The sequence below is a fragment of the Phallusia mammillata genome, chromosome 6 (assembly GCF_965637545.1).
Source record: "Phallusia mammillata chromosome 6, kaPhaMamm4.hap1.1, whole genome shotgun sequence".
NCBI lineage: Eukaryota > Metazoa > Chordata > Ascidiacea > Phlebobranchia > Ascidiidae > Phallusia > Phallusia mammillata.
This window is the reverse complement of record NC_137257.1, coordinates 16,943,825-16,960,499: the sequence shown is the minus strand read 5'-3', so window position 1 is coordinate 16,960,499 and position 16,675 is coordinate 16,943,825. Positions and strand designations below refer to the sequence as shown.

At 34.7% G+C, this 16,675-nt stretch overlaps 3 protein-coding genes across 3 annotated transcripts in view; all 3 read left to right on the top strand.

Moving 5' to 3' along the window:
- The first annotated feature begins 1,088 nt into the window (after positions 1-1,088).
- LOC145232023 (DNA replication licensing factor MCM6-like) lies at positions 1,089-4,162 on the top strand. Its single transcript, XM_080096514.1, has one exon. The coding sequence runs from the start codon at positions 1,198-1,200 to the stop codon at positions 3,625-3,627; it is 2,430 nt and encodes an 809-aa protein (XP_079952640.1). The 5' UTR covers positions 1,089-1,197; the 3' UTR covers positions 3,628-4,162.
- Positions 4,162-5,934, top strand: LOC145232024 (thioredoxin domain-containing protein 15-like). Its single transcript, XM_080096515.1, has 2 exons — positions 4,162-4,553; positions 5,062-5,934. The coding sequence occupies exons 1-2, from the start codon at positions 4,162-4,164 to the stop codon at positions 5,381-5,383; spliced, it is 714 nt and encodes a 237-aa protein (XP_079952641.1). The 3' UTR covers positions 5,384-5,934.
- A 181-nt stretch (positions 5,935-6,115) lies between these two features.
- The window catches only part of LOC145232022 (rho GTPase-activating protein 26-like), a 30,147-nt gene continuing 19,587 nt past the window's right edge, over positions 6,116-16,675 (top strand). The window contains exons 1-9 of the mRNA XM_080096513.1: positions 6,116-6,310; positions 8,190-8,316; positions 9,236-9,338; positions 9,656-9,785; positions 10,633-10,764; positions 11,380-11,451; positions 12,122-12,297; positions 15,614-15,818; positions 16,417-16,527. Of these exons, the coding sequence (XP_079952639.1) occupies positions 6,188-6,310; positions 8,190-8,316; positions 9,236-9,338; positions 9,656-9,785; positions 10,633-10,764; positions 11,380-11,451; positions 12,122-12,297; positions 15,614-15,818; positions 16,417-16,527 (1,179 nt within the window). The 5' untranslated portion in view covers positions 6,116-6,187. The remainder of the gene's footprint in view (positions 6,311-8,189; positions 8,317-9,235; positions 9,339-9,655; positions 9,786-10,632; positions 10,765-11,379; positions 11,452-12,121; positions 12,298-15,613; positions 15,819-16,416; positions 16,528-16,675) is intronic.

Here is a 16,675-nt window from a genome sequence, read left to right as displayed (position 1 = left end):
CATATCACATATCTTGGCAGTTTTGGCCATAATTCCTCCCAGTATGCAATATCGCCATAAACAACGCAATAAAAACCAAAACCATCTGAGCTGTTGAAACATTTTTATTGTATCCAGTTGAAATATCTTTGTTACGAAACCAGAGAGCAACAAAACAGCGCATTGTTGTCGAATCAAGAGAGATGGATGGAGCAATTCTTTGTCAGTCGTTACCTCGTTAAAAACACCTCTAAATGGCAAGATTGTTACAACAACACAACTGTTACACCTCCTTAAGGCTTGTTATTACTTGTGTTAAAGATTGGTTAGTTTATCCAAAGTGACAAGCGCCCAACACTGCTTTTGCAGCTTTTTTAACACACGTATTTCAGCCTACCAACAATTTTGTAACAAGAACATAATCCACATGATTTGTTAGATTACCAAAAAGAATGAGAGAAGCGAGAACGGAAAAAAGCTCAAACGTTTTTTTATGTTTTTGTAGAAAGGCCACGCGAAACATCTTGTTTTTTTTTCACGGGGTTCGAACCCAGGACTCTCCCGGGGACGAATCCCGATCAGGTTTTTTATGTCTGTATTTGGGTCAGGCGCGCCGGACCATTCGGCCAAGTTCCTGCCCTGAAACATCTTGTTAATTTAAAAGTTTTTGTACTGAAGCTCAATAGCATTTTAAGTGGAAACACAACAATAAAATACGTACCGCTAGACTGCTAGAGCGTCAATTTGACTTAATTAGTACAAGCGTATTTTGTGTTTTATCGTAAAAAGATACATACTATGAACGTCAACATACTAAAACGTAAAAGAACGGCAACAGTAAAGTGATATATACTATGAAATCATAGCCTTAAGGCTGATTAATCAGATTTAATTAAATACAATTTTTGGGTAAAGTCAACAGTCAAAACAATTTTTTAATGCGTAAAAAGTACCCTTTTTGTAATTAAGGCTTGTAACTAGATTTAAAAACTTCTTTTACGCATACAGATGAGTGCATATTTTTCTTGACGAAAATATAAAAATTCTTAAACTTTCATCGTGCCAAAAAATTACTAGGTGTCGCTACAAGTTCTTAGTTTATTATAGTTTCCCGCCAAAGCTAACCATTGGCGCGAAGTCCTGCCTCAGGTTTGTTTCATTGTCAAAATTTGGGAACTGTTAGAAAGCTTTACTTCGCTTGAATTGCGTTAACTCAAAATGGATATTCAAGGTTCCAACGCAAAGTTGGCTAGGAGCAGTGATGCTGTTGGACAACATGTTCAAAAGTTATTTCTGGACTTTCTAGAAGGTTTTCAACTGGACGGGGAAAATCCGCATCTTCGAGACGCGGAAAATTTGCTGCGACCAGAAAGAAACACACTAGTGGTAAGCTTTCAAGATGTTGGCGAGTACAATCAACAACTGGCCACGTCTATACAAGAGGAATATTACAGACTTTACCCGTATCTTTGTTCCTCTGTAAAATCGTTTACTCAACACCATTTTCAAGGAATTCCCAACAACAAAGAACTGTATGTGGCTTTTAGGGAGGTACCATCACATCAGAAAATCCGTGAGCTAAAGAACAGCGAGATAGGCACATTAATGCGTATCAGTGGTCAAGTTGTAAGAACACATCCTGTCCATCCTGAACTGATAACTGGCACTTTCTCATGCCTTGACTGCCAAACAACTATAAAAGGCATTGAACAGCAATTTAAGTTCATGCAACCAACAATATGTAAAAACCCACAGTGTGGCAATCGTTCTAAATTTCTTCTAGATGCCAATAATTCAACGTTTGTCGATTTTCAAAAAGTTAGAATTCAGGAAGTCCAGGCAGAACTGCCAAGAGGTGCTATACCCAGAACTGTGGAGGTTGTAGTTCGTGCAGAGGCTGTTGAGGTGGCCCAAGCTGGTGACCGATGTGATTTTATTGGAACTTTAATTGCTGTGCCAGATGTTGGTCAACTTTACTCACAAGGAACAAAGGTTGAGCCAGCACAGGGGCGAGAAAGGGTTAATGAAGCAGAAGGTATACGTGGCCTTAAAGCCCTCGGTGTTAGGGATTTAACTTACAGACAAGCTTTTTTGGCATGTCATGTAGCGTCAACTAATCCATGCTTTGGTGGCAAAGGAGGAAATATAGAAGAACCAACCATTGAAAGCATTAAAGATCAAATGACTGAGACAGAGTGGGAAAAAGTTTACCAAATGTCTTGTGATAAGAATCTGTACTCCAACCTCTGCAACAGTCTCTTTCCTACGATTCACGGCAGCGATGAGATCAAGCGTGGAATCTTGCTTCAACTATTTAGTGGTGTGCCAAAAAAGACCGAGGAAGGCACAGCACTAAGAGGTGATCTGAATATTTGCATTGTTGGCGATCCAAGCACAGCTAAAAGTCAATTTCTAAAACAAGTTGAAGGCTTTTCACCAAGAGCTGTGTACACCAGTGGTAAAGCATCAAGTGCTGCTGGCCTTACTGCTGCAGTTGTTCGTGATGAAGAAACCAATGAATTTGTAATTGAAGCTGGTGCTCTTATGCTTGCCGATCATGGAATATGCTGCATTGATGAGTTTGACAAAATGGAAGTAAGAGACCAAGTGGCAATTCATGAAGCTATGGAACAGCAGACAATATCTTTAACAAAGGCAGGGGTAAAGGCAACATTAAATGCCCGTACCTCTATTCTTGCAGCTGCAAACCCAATTGGTGGCCGCTATGACCGTGCTAAGTCTTTGAGGCAGAATATTGCTTTATCAGCCCCAATTATGTCGAGATTCGATTTGTTTTTCATTTTGGTCGATGAGTGCAATGAAGTGACAGATTATGCTATTGCCCGCCGAATTGTTGACTTGCATACACGACTTGAGGAATCTGTGGATAGAATCTACAACTTGGAGCAAATTCGCCGTTACTTGATTTTCGCAAGGATGTTTAACCCGAAAATTTCAAAACAAGCTGAGGAGTTTATGATCGAAGAATACAAAAAGATGAGAGAGCGTGACAGTTCTGGTATTGCGAGGTCGTCCTGGAGAATTACTGTTCGCCAGCTTGAAAGTCTTGTGAGACTTTCTGAGGCCATGGCGCGGCTGCACTGTTTGGAAGAAGTGCTTCCAAAGCATGTTAAGGAAGCTGCACGACTTCTAAACAAGTCAATTATTCGTGTAGAAACTCCAGATATCAACTTTATTGATGAACCTGAACAAGAAAATGGTCACACAAACGGAGATATAGATGATAAAGAAAATACTCAGCCTGATGCTCCGAAGGTTACGACCCAGAAGCAAGCATCCATGAAGATGAGTTTTGATGAGTATAAGAGGTTAAGCAATATGCTGGTGCTACATATGAGACAGCAAGAGGAGAGTGAAGAACTGTCAGAGGAGTCATCTGAACTACAGGCAGAAGGCTTAAAGAAAAACAACTTGGTCAATTGGTACTTGGAACAAATTGCAGATGACTTAGAATCGGAAGAGGATCTGCTTGAGAAGAAAATGATCATTGAGAAAGTGATTCATCGACTGGTGCACCAGGATCATATTTTGATTGAACTTAGTAACAGTGACATGATTCCGAAAGAAGGTGAATCTAATGAGGATGTGATACTTGTAGTTCACCCAAACTACATGGTTGAGTCTTAAATACATTTGGTTCTATTTTCAACACTGCCATTGATTTACAGCTATCAATGTTGGACCAATTATAGTTTTGCGTTCCTTCATTTTGAGTGATGTATTTTCTTCTAAATTTTTGTTTACTTTGGTGTTTGCTGTAGACAACTTTAACCCAAACAGTTGCATTGTAATATTACATGCTGCCATCAATTATTTGTTTATTTTTACAAAACCTCTGTACCATTTCCAAATCTGTGTTTAATGTCTTTTGTTTTGTGCCATGTAAAGTACTGAAACTGCCATTGTACCATCACACAGCATTCTTTGGTTTTTGTGAGTTTGTTTGACTGTAAAGATGTTCCGGTTCAAATTTTGTTGTTTCTTTAAGTATTCTCTTTTTTATTTCCATTTTGGTGACTTTTTAAGTTTTGTGCCAAACATGCTGGTAAATTAAATTGATATTTTTTCAGTTAATTCAAAACAAAAACTTACTGCTATTCCAATGCTGTTCTGGTGCTGCTATGTCAATGTATAAACTGTAAATACTTCTTTCTTTTTCAGATGAATTTAAGCTTGTTAGACTATTGTCCGTTAGTGGACAGTAAGCATGCAATTTGTTCAATATGGGACCAACCTTATGATAATCTTGACCCACCACTTGGGAACCCGAATGCTGGTCTCAAACCACTGCCTTTACCCTGCCACAAAATGGCATTACTTGAAAATCCAACCTATCCAGAGGTGATTCTAATGAACTCAACGCAGTTGCTGATGCATTTGGGCAACCAAACAAGTGGAATATGTACTCTTGTGTTGTTTTATGCTGTATGGTGTCCATTTTCAATGCAAATGGCACCAGCATATAATGCTTTGGGCCGCTTGTTTCCAACTGTTCCTATTGTGGCTGTGAATATCGACTTGCAGTACAACATATTTGCCACCAATCAACTAAAGTAAGTACAGAAAATTTGGTTATACTGTTGATGATACTGTTCCTATTTTTGTGGTTATATGTTTATTGTTTCAAAGCATCAATTATTCTAAATAAGGGGTCGTCAACCTTTTAGGGGATGCATGCCAATTAAATTGTTGTTTTCATGTGTTAATGACCTTGTGTGCCAACATTTTTTTCGAAATAATAGTGGTTCGTGCCAGGAGATATCAATTATAAAGAGAAAGCAGAGTATTTTGAACATGTAAGGCTAAATTTTAAGACAATGACATGATAAAAACTATAAACAAGCAGTGTAACAGGTTAAATTGTTACTTCAATATAAACATGCAAATCCGCTGGCATGCCATGAAAAAACACCTAGTGTGTCAACCTTGGCATGCATGTCAGGGGTTGCTGACCCCTGTTATAAATCTATTTTAAATGGGACTAATGTTTTAAACAGGAAATCTTTTAACAAGAGTTTTAGATAAGTTTGTATTTTGTGTACAATTATTTTCTGTTTTCAGATTTGGAACAACAGCAGTTCCGAATCTGTTGATTTTTGATGGTCTTCGATCCATCAGCCGATACAACAAATCGCAACTTGATTTACCAAGTCTGGTATCATTTGTGAATCAGAATTTTCGACTATCAAACAATTTTAGTAACGAACACTGTCCTGATACAGAAGAATCTGATTCTAATGAGATGTGCATTAGCTCTTTTACGATACAAGAGAAAGATTATGAAGGACCTGTGCCAGTAGAGTTTCAAAAATCTCCTGACTGGCTTCTGTATGTGGCAATTTTAGTGTTACTGTTACTAGTGTATGATAGGTACAAAAGATAGTACTTATAGCTCATAAGCTGTTTTGTTGTGTGCTCAGCGTTTATGATGAATAAATTTAATTGTTGTTTCCTATTGTTTATCAAATTGTCTTGTTTTTGTTTTTTAAGGTTATCGGTTCATCTTAACATGATGACTGCTTGGAAGCAATGATAAAGTTGAATTTGATTTTTATGTTATGTTTTAGTTTGTTAACTGTGAAATTAAAAATAAACTGTTATATGTGATGAGGTTTTATGAATGTTGTGAGCATGTGTTATGCTATTTGCAAGAGAATTGTGTCACAAATTTGTGTCATTATGTTGCTTATTTGAGTGGCCAGAAAAATATTTTTTATTTATCGCTAGGTGGCGACACTGATCAAAATTGCAGAAAGTTTTTTTTCATGTTTAATAGTGTTCTTTGGTTTATTACTTCGCTTGCTTCAGGCCTTCAAGTTAGTGTTGCGTGTCGGGCTGCAGACGCAACGTGACTGACAATGTTTGTTTGTTGACCTGATAGGTCTATTGCGAATTTGTTCCGCGCAATAAAAGTTGAAGTATTATGTTTGCTAACCATTAAGTCTGTTTGTTAATTAGTAATTTGGAACAAAAAAAGAAAGTGCATCTTTCCGAGTTTTTGACGACATTGCTAGTTTTTAGGGGAAAAGTTAGCAGAAGGTTGAAAATTTCATGGCAGTCGTTCGTTATTGTCTGCTGTGAACAAGCAAAAAGTTATATGAAGGTCCTTGAACAAAAATAACCTTTATTTTGAAGATGTGAACAATAAGATTTTACTGCATATAAAATTGTTTTAACAACTGCCACAATGGTATTGCACCCTTTGGAGTTTTCGGAGTGCTATTTGGATTCACCTTGGTTCCGTAAAAGCATTCAGCAATATGAAGAGGAATTGGACAGAACAAATGGACAAATTAAACAACTTATAAAGGTAATTTTCTAAATATCTTTATTCAAATGTTTGAATTTAATGTACTGGGTAATCAGACTGTTACGGTAAAAATTTATTGGCTAGCAAGGCAGTCTGTAGAGTATGGCAATGCCACATGTGAAATTTGGGCGCAGTTTTGAAAAAATGTCACACAATAATTTGGTATAAAGTACTGCCTGGTAATGTTTATCGTTTGTATTGTACCTGGTATAATTGGTTTTGCCTATGGACTTAGGTTATACATGCAAGCATGCATACATAGTGTTCCTGCACGTTGAGATTTGCATACTGACTTGCAGTCACATTTGATCCTCCCTCTAAATAAACTGCATCCAAACATAATTTTGTGAGCGTAAAACATTTTAGTATTTTGTTGCCAATTAGGGTTAAAATGAAAAACAAACAAACATGGTGGTGTTAATCATATTTTATAATAAAAAAGGCAGTATACAAAACAAATAAGTCTACTCCTGACAAATCAAAAAATGGAAGAGTCAGTATAATAGTTTAACACCACTTCATTTTCACTGATACAACATTTCTGTGGCTATTGAGGTCTTAACTGTGAAATAGACCAGACTTTTGTAGACTATTCTTGTTGTCAATAAGCTCTATTTATTGTCTGGATATCATGTTTTTCTTCAAGTAACTTAATTTAAATCTTTATTAAGTTTTGGTGTGATTTGTCAAACAATAAGCATGAAACAAAATTGTAACTTAACTTATGTATGGAACAAATGCATATTGATGCTTCCCAGTACAGTTTGATGCAGCATAAAGTCAAAGTCGTTGTCCAAAATTTAGGCAATCTTCTATTTAGGAATGAAAAATCGCCTCATTTTCTGGTGTGATTAAGGCCTTTGTTTGTGTTTGTAATCTTAACAGGTAAAAACTAATAACAGTTGTTGTTTATGTCCGTCATAACGTGTTGTGTTGTGGCATGGAGTCATCAGTATTCAAGTGAGTCATTAGTTTCCTGTCGTAAGGAAGTTTCTCCACAGAACAAATCCAGATTTCTTTGTGTTTGTCTCCAATGTTTAACTGACACTTTTGGTAAACAGTCACCAACCATTACAAATGTTAAGAGGAAATACAAATTTCAGCCTTGTATTTTTGCACAAAACTGACACCAAACTTATATAATTGTTTTTTAAGGTTGCTAAACCCATTTTTAAAGAAACAGATTTTTAATAATAATGTTATTTTGTACACAAAAGTTCATGCCAAAAACGTATACCTTAGTACAGTGTGGTCCAACTTTATTTTGTTGAGGGCCATTAAAAATCGTTAACTTACTACGCTTCCACAGTCTAAACTTTTTCCAGGTAAAACTTTTTTGGGCACAAACATCATGGTGATTATACACCATTTTCAATCAATTGATAATTTTTTATCTTTTATAGTTGTATACCAGTAGCAGCCGTTAAAAGTATTCAGTTTCTACTCTGGCACAAAAATGCCCGAATGGTTATTGACGCAGAACCCTTTGTTACAAATAACAATGCCTTGTCGTGCATCACAATAGGAAATTTTGAAGCATTTTGTGTTGTTTAATTGAATAATTCTCACATTTAAAAAAACATCGAAAACAAAAATTATAGTTGTTGTTGAAACGTTGGACTTTTGCGGGCCAATAAAATTTTGGCCCGCGGGCCTGCAGTTGGACCACGCTGCCTTAGTATAACTTTACTTAATAGAATTTTTATTAAACATCAAAAGTGCTACAATTTCAAACTACAAGCTAGAAAATTACTGGTTGTCTGATACTCAAACAAGACATTATTGCAAATTCAGACACATTCATCCATAGGGTTTCTTGATTGTCTGGACAATCCCAATTATTGCTTCCTGAATTTTGACTTGCCTTTCTGTTTTTTAGGATGCCAAGAACATGTTAAATGCGTCTCGCTCTCAAGCCAAATCGATGTGTGTTTTCAATGAGCGATTACAAAATTTCCAGTTCGATTGCATTGGTGAAAACCTGACAGATGATGAAAAAACAATAGGTAAAATTTTTTGGGTAATAGTTTTGTTCAAGGTTATGTACCTTGGGGTGTTGAAATAACTCTATATGCAGTAAACCTCGGTTAAAACAAGTTTAGTTAATACAGATCTTCTCCTAATTCAGACAAAACTTGTGGTACAAATGATATGTAATGTGGTATGGCTTTAACTAATCAATATCGTATAAACCAGATCTTTGCTCAATCCTGACAAAGTTTTGGGTCCAAACAGGTCCGGATTCACAGAGGTTTACTCTATGCCTATATTAGCTAATATATGTTAAATTTTTGGACTTCACCCCTATACTATTTTAAATTTGACACTTGGATTGTATTTTCAAAATTGTACTTTGCTAAAAATGTAAACTTGAAAAAAAAAACATTTTTAAATGTGTAGGTATAGTAAAAACAATAAAATGGTATAAAAAACTTCAGTCCCCATCTTTGAAGTTTATGATGACTTCTTTAAGTAACATGCTCTAATTTGCATATTGTATGATGTATTCTACATTAATTGAACTATATTAGAAAGCTTGCATACCTGTACATAGATTGGCACCTATTTTGCATTTATATATTTTGCATTTATTGCAATAGTATTAACAAGCTTTATACAACAAAACTACTTGTAATTGCATAGTAGAGTTGGCAAAAATATGTCACATAGTTGTAGATAGGATCAAGGCTTCAGCCTCATTGCCACGGCCCGAGGCAATAAAATGTCATACGTATGACCTTTTGCTATGAGGTTTAGCTTTGTATCTTTATCCTTATTCACAACCTTTATCTTTTCATGTTTATGATAGAAACGGGTTTATTTTTAGCCATTTTTGAAAAGCACCCTTTTGTGGCTCTTGTATTGGATTCCAACAATGCTAAAATAAATTTGGTAAGCTAAAATTCTTTAAATGTTTTTTTGCAGCTGGATCTTTAAATGAGTTTGGCTCGATGCTAAATGAAATTGCAAGTCAGTGGAATGACACAATCGAACGATCAGAAATTCAACTTATTAAACCACTTGAATTGTAAGTTAAAGTGCACTAGTTTCTACCCCAAAAGCTTTAAATTTTAAACTAATTCAATCACCAATTATTAACCAGACACTGTTTACTAAAAAAATTTCATAGCTTTTTTTAAGCTGGACGAACATTAATTCTATAACCGGAATCAGCCCTGGCATATGTTTTCCTAAATTATTTTGACTTATAGTGTTTTTCTCTCTAAAGTTGTGTGTTGGGTTTTTAAACCAATATTGCTGATTTTATAAAAAAAAATTATATTTGTCAAAACAAATGTCCTGAATCATTTGAAGAAATAGTTAGCTAAAAATATCCTTTTTCAGGTTCCGAAAAAATCAGATTCATAGTTATAAGGAGTCCAAGAAGTCATTTGACAAATCCAGTGAAAGGTATTACAAGCAATTGGAACACACCCTTGCACTGTCTCATAAGAAAAAGGATCAGCTCCTTGTGGTAATACTTGCTTGTACACTTAATAAGCTACTTTTGATGAAACATTCACTGATTATTTTGTGTTTTAACCAAGTAGTATAGCTTAAGAATTTGCAAATCTTAAAAAAGTCATCTTTTATCAGTCATAAACCATGAAACAGTAAACAAACAAAGATTCAAAAGCATTTTTTTACCTGTGGGAGTAAAAATTATAATCTTCTCTTTTCTTAAACCTGTTTATGAGTGGCACTTAACATGACTTAAGTAGGCTTAAGATATTTGTAGGCAATTTAGATTTCATAGGTTTCATAAGATGACAATTTTTAACAGCTTTTATAAATGAAACTCATGCTTTAAAACATTTGAATGGTTTGTTGTTGCTTTTAATGTGGCTGTTTTTTTAGTTTAAACTTCATGCAAAAAGTTTGTTTTTTCCCTTCGTTAACTGAACAGTTGTTGCTTTTATATTGTGTTTCAAAGCTAAACATTCAAAATTATATAAAAACATATGTAACCATTTGTAGATATTAAAAAATATTGTTGTGTGTGAATTTTAATTTTATTGGATTACTGTAACTCAAAAACAGATTCTTCACTAAATTTAAAAGTTCATTACAAAATTTAAAAAAACTTGAAAATATTTTAGGTTAGAAATTTGATACCGAATGAGTTGGTAGTTTTTTTTATGACCCATCAACACACAAAAATTTACAACTTCTGAGTACAAGACTGTTTTCCCAACCTTGGGTATTCCCAGACAGGACTACCTCCTCATATGTGTTGCCAAAACAAACCTCTACTGCTTTGGACATTTGTTTGCCTTAGATCTCGTAATCTCACCTCATGAAAACTGTTTTTATTTGCGTAGGACTCTGACAATGAACTGCTGTATTTAAAGCGACAATTTCACAAAGATGGCTTGAACTATGTTTCCAAGCTGCAAGAAATCCAGGAGCGAAAAAAGTTTGAGTTTGTTGAACACCTTCTTATGTTTATGAAGGTAATAACAACATGTGTAATCTAATTAAAAACATAAATGCCAAAAAACTTGTATAAAGAATACATTATGCAGACAACCTGCACTGATGATGACAACAGTGATTGTAGAAACGTCTCCATAATGTATTCTATATACCCGGGTCCTCTGGCAGTATCCTTTCAATTAAATTATTCTTCATTTCAGTGAATAGTGTTTCTAATGTGTCATCTAACATTTTGACTATGCTGTCAACATCTGCAATCATTTTTGTTTTTTAAAAAACATGTTTTCTGTTTTTTTATATTGAAGGGTAGCTGGAATTAAATGTGTAATTGTAAACAGAAAAAATCTCAAATAATGTGCTGTTTTGCTTATTTATCGCAATAGGCATAGAGAGTATTCCATTGGTTAGCAGGCCACAACATTTACCACCATTTTAATTAAAAATGTTGTTAAACAAACAACTAATCGTATAAATCAGTTTTAATGATCTATGTTGTTCACTGTTTGAACATAGGTAGCTGTTTACTGATGACTAGCCTAAAAACCTATTTGAAAAGTTCTAACTGCAAACATTCGTTGAAAACAGACTTTTTACCTATTTACCTATAACAATGCATAATTTGACTATTTTAGGTATATTTCAACTTTTTCAAGCAAAGTCATGAAACGGCATTGGATTGTCAGGAATATATACAAGACTTACAGGTGTTTTATGCAACTGATTGTACTAAATTTTACCTGATTATGAATTTTTTCGTGGGTAAATTTTAAGCTGATGTATAGTTTTAGCACTGCTAAAATTTTAAGCACACAACAAACTATATATTTACATTCAAATCTTTATTTTACATTAACAATGGTAGTTTGGAACAGTACACATGGATCTGTTCTTAAGTATAATGACAAATATAACAGACCAAATGGACTTATGTGGCCACTCATACCACTGATGATGGCACAAGCATTTGCCGAAATATTTGAGTAATAAAGCATGTCCCCTTTTCTGTCTATTTGGGTCTTATATTCGTCATTAAATACATTTTGATAAATATATCACAAAAATTCAAAAAAATCTGGAAAATTATATATTTTCTTGAAAAACCAAGCAATCAATTATGAAAATAAAAAAAACTACGAAACGGAAAAATCCTGCACTTAAATCAACCTAATATTAACATAACAATATATCAAGCATTGTTTGCAAGTACAATATCTTATCAAACATTTACTTTACCGATATCTAACCCCAGTCATTGACATTATATAAGGTCAACACAGCTTGATACCAAAATTTCCATGTTTGGAGCTGAAACTGATTTTAAACAACCAAACCCTTAAAAATAATCAGTATCTTAAACATGTTCTATCAATATAGATGAAGCTAATAGCAACTCGTGAGCGTTATGATGGGACGCGCGATAAGACTCAAAACCTCATGCGCAAAATGGAAGAAAACCCGGATAGAAATAAAGACACAGGTGGGCATGGGGTGGACGGAAGTAGATGGTCAAGGGCTGGTTACCTTTTCATGATGGACAAGAACACAATAAGGTAATACGTTTCTCGTGTTAAAGTTTATTATGAAGGGGAAACATATTGTTTTTAGTCTGTATTTTTTTTCTGTCTAATGCTGGTTTGTTCCACGCTTTTGGTCAAGAAAGAGTGCTTTAAACTAATTCAAATCTACACACATGTTAGTTAGTTTTTTAAAGTTAATCCTCCCAAAGTTTGACCTAATGACCCAGCAGTTCACTCACAGGCGCCCAACATGTGAAATTTGTGCTTTGGTTGTTGCACTAAAGTACACAGTCCAGGAGTTTCGTACTTTGTTGGTTGTTGCATTGTTAAGTATTTAAAATGATTTTGTAACTGTTAGTTGTTTGTCGTTAATTACCTATTTTCACCCCTAAACCCCGTTTTTAGATTTACCAGTCCTTTATGTCAGAAATACAAGCCCTGCTGTCCTGAATTTTTAATTTTTCCATGCTGCAAGGCTTGGGCTAGAAATTTTTACATGGGTAGCTATTTAATAGTGGCCTTTAGAGAAATGGTTAAGCAAGTATTTTGCAAACATTACACCCAGTGATGTGTACAAATATGCTTGCTGTACAGCATAATAGCATCACAATACATATATTTTATGCTTGCATATTACATGTTGTATTTTTTGCATATTTAATATCAAAAAACTTTTATTCATCATTTTTTCCAAATATGGACTTTATTTGTACAAGATATGTACAACTTGTTTGTTTTAGCATGCACAGTAACATGTAGGTCATGTTCTTAGTCTGCTTTTAGGGGTTAAGCCCGAAATCCTGTCACTTCATACATCATATTTGCTGAGTCATCACATTTTTGTGTTAACTTGAAAATAGATTTTTTGGTCATTGTTTATTACAGCACATATTTCCTGTCCATGTATAGCTTCAAACTTGAAATTACATGTTGTTTTCATATCACTGTGTGTTTGCAATGTATGACATCACTTGGCAAATTAACTTTTATTGCCTTCCCTGGAACTGATCCTTATATGGCAGAGGCTCCATTCTGAGTATGGGGCCTACTTTTGTATCAAATGTCAGAGAAGGGTTCATTTTACCATCACATGTTGGTAAAGCTCAGAATACAACTAAAGCACTTTAGAGTAATGAAATCATTAAGTCCATAAAGTGAACCTTCTATAGCTTGAAACTCACTTCACATTAGTGTATTAGAAATTCTCACTCAATCATAACAGTCCTGCTTGGGAAGTGTTGGGGTTTGATGCCCAGTTTGGTTATAAAACAATTTAATCACTTTTAAATGTGCACATATGTTGGAAACATACCTGTAGCCGATTTCCCTAAAATGTGACTTTAGAGAAATCGGCTCCAGGTTATCCTCAAAACATGGCAAAGCAGTTTTATACTTTGTTAGTTGGTGTAATATGTAATAAAACAATCATTTACATAGACAAGCCCCTTGCATACAAGCTGCTTTTTATAGCCTGTCAAATGAGTCTAAAAAGTTGTAAAGGTGTCCAAATTGTAACCTACATGTGTCTGCTTCCAGATTGCCATTCAAATCAGTTGGCCAAAACCATTATTACACAAAAAAATATTGGCACCTATTGTCAGTATTTTGACACAGCAAGTATATTGGCATGGGTCGTTTTATGGTTGCTGACCCCTGGTCTACATTTTGTGTTCATGTTATGTTAATGTTGTTGTTATGCATCTGGCATTTGGCAAGAATTTTCATGAAAGTGTAAGCTCTATGTAAAGTTTTTTATCATCCTGTGATCTGAAACAACAAATGTCAGCTATTGTTCAAAGCAGGTGTTTTCCAGGTTGGTATGGTTGAACACAAGTCCTGGGGTGTAAATTCCAAAGTAGCCTCAACTTATTTTGACATGAAAACTAACTGTGTCTTCTAAATAGGCAAAATTAATATTTCTGTTTTCTTAAAAAAATATACTGTCACTTATTATGGGTCCCCTTCTATGAAGGGGACACATATTGTTTTTGTCCGTATTTTTTTTTCTTTTTTTCTTTTTTCTGTCTAACGCTGGTTTGTTAAACACGTTTGGTCAAGAAAGAGTGCTCCAAATTTATTAAAATTTGGACAGATGTTACATATTAATCCAAATTTGATCCTCCTAAAGTTTGACCCCGAATGACCCAGCGGTTCACCCACAGGCCCCCAAAACGTAATTTTTTTAAAACGGCTGTACTGACTAAAGTACATCATCTAGGAGTTATGTGCTCTGTTGGTTGGTGCAATGTCAGGTTTTCTAAAGAATTTTCTAACTTTTAACAGGATTTACCCATTTTTACCCCTTAAACCCCGAAATATTCGTTTCTGTCAAACGCTGGTTTGTCAAACGCGTTTGGTCAAGAAAGAATGCTTTAAATTTATTCAAATTTACACAGATGTTAGCTATCGTTTTAAACCTGATACTCTTAAAGTTTGACCCCGAATGACCCAGCGGTTAACCCACAAGCCCCCAAAACGTAAATTTTTTAAAACGGCTGTACTGACTAAAGTACATGATCTAAGAGTTTCATGCTTTGTTGGTTGGTGCAATGTAAAGTATTCTACATAATTTTCTAATTTTTTATTGGATTTACCCATTTTTACTCCTTTAACCCCGAAATAATCGTCACCCCTTAAATCCCGAAATAATCTTTTTTGGTTTTAGGCCAGAAATACAAGCCCTAATGTGCTGAAATTTGAAACATTTGTTTGCAGTGGTTTACTCGTTTAGTATTCAAAAATTTGCCTTAATCGGCCAAATAATGACTTTCACAGCCCATAGTTCGTGTACACTGTCAGTCAGACAGAAGTCCCAAGGGAGTCATTCACTGGTTAACGATTAAAACGGTTTTGTGCTGAGCGGGAGGGATCAGCTTGACGTCCGGACAGACGTTTTAAGAGACAGTCTTTTCGGTGATTAGAAATCAGCTGTGTTTTTTTTCCTTAAGAATCTAAAAATCACCGCAACATTTCTTTGCTGTAAATCCGCACAGACATGCGTGTGGGGACCCATCAGTTTTTGTTTACAAAAACAATCATATGTGTAGATGAAATGATGTGTATAGTAAATTGGTAAATATCGTATAGAATATATAAAATGGAAGTATATCAAAAAGCCACCCTTCTAGTTGATTATTATTAATGTATAGTGTGTTTGATATTAAGAGTTGATATTTTTAGATACTTTTTCTGTTACCGAAAAGAAACACAACATGTGACCATCTTGACACAGTTTTAAAATTAAAGTACATTAAAATGTACTGCTTAAGGCCACCTTGTTTCAGAACCCTATTACCTTTTGGCTTAACTTGACTTGAATTTTTAAGTAACAAAGAAAACAAAATTTTAGACTGACATCAAAATGGACGAAATATTTTTGCACCTACAACAAAGACAACAAACTGTTTCAAGTCATCTCAGCATTTCATTCGTCATTCAACAACACCAGTAATGCCAACGGAGGAACATATTTGGAACCCATGATCGTTCGTACTTGTACAAGGCGTAGCACAGACTCCATCGACAAGAGATTTTGCTTTGATTTGGAAGTTGAGGTACATGTGCAGTTTTAAAAACAAGCAAATTGGCCTAGACATGGCTAATATAAGACCAACAAATGTCTTTATAATACTGTAAATGCAAGGGTTTTGAAACAGTTACTTTTTTCTGTGTGTAATATCAAGCATTACATGCAGGCTTATCAAATATTACATGTAAGGCAAAACTGTTTTTTTCCGTTTTTTTTGCATTTTTGAAACAAACGTTTGAAATATGAAGCATGTTGGTTTTTATGTCTATTTGGGCTGTTGTTTTCACCATTAAGCATATGAACAGATCCGTATATAGTGTTCCAAAGTACATAGGCAACCATTACGGTATTGTAATGAAGAAACTGATGTGGCATATCACTGATGATGACATGAGCATTTGCCGAAACGTTGGAAATAAAAAGCATGTCGTTTTTTATGTATATTTGGGCCATATTCACCATATTTCACTTAGTTCTGAAAATCAAAAGTTTATTGACATCAATATGTACTATGTAGTAAAACTGTCCAAATACATTTTAGGAAGGTTTTAAAGTTTGTATCACTACATTACACTTAATGGAGCAGTTTAGAAACATTAAAAACTGACACATGTGTTTTGCAGGACACAGGGGGCAAAGTTCAACTGATCACCTTTCAAGCAGTGTCTGATATTGACAGGAAAAAATGGATGCAAGTTATGGATGGCAAGGAACCGGAATATGTACAAACCAAGGCAAGTCATAAAACACATACATTTTGTTGTGTGTTTTCTTATAAATAACAAACCCAGCATAGGGACTTTAACTCTCAAACCAGTAAACAAATACAGAATTTAGGTTTTAAATTTGTTGTTACATATTTTACCAGTTAACCATACAAAA

Bases quoted from the DNA above. Each gene is read 5' to 3' on its own strand.
- LOC145232023 (XM_080096514.1), top strand. From the start codon at position 1,198: ATGGATATTCAAGGTTCCAACGCAAAGTTGGCTAGGAGCAGTGATGCT.
- LOC145232024 (XM_080096515.1), top strand. From the start codon at position 4,162: ATGAATTTAAGCTTGTTAGACTATTGTCCGTTAGTGGACAGTAAGCAT. The intron at 4,554-5,061 runs GTAAGTACAGAA...TTCTGTTTTCAG, and splicing joins TTTGCCACCAATCAACTAAA to ATTTGGAACAACAGCAGTTC.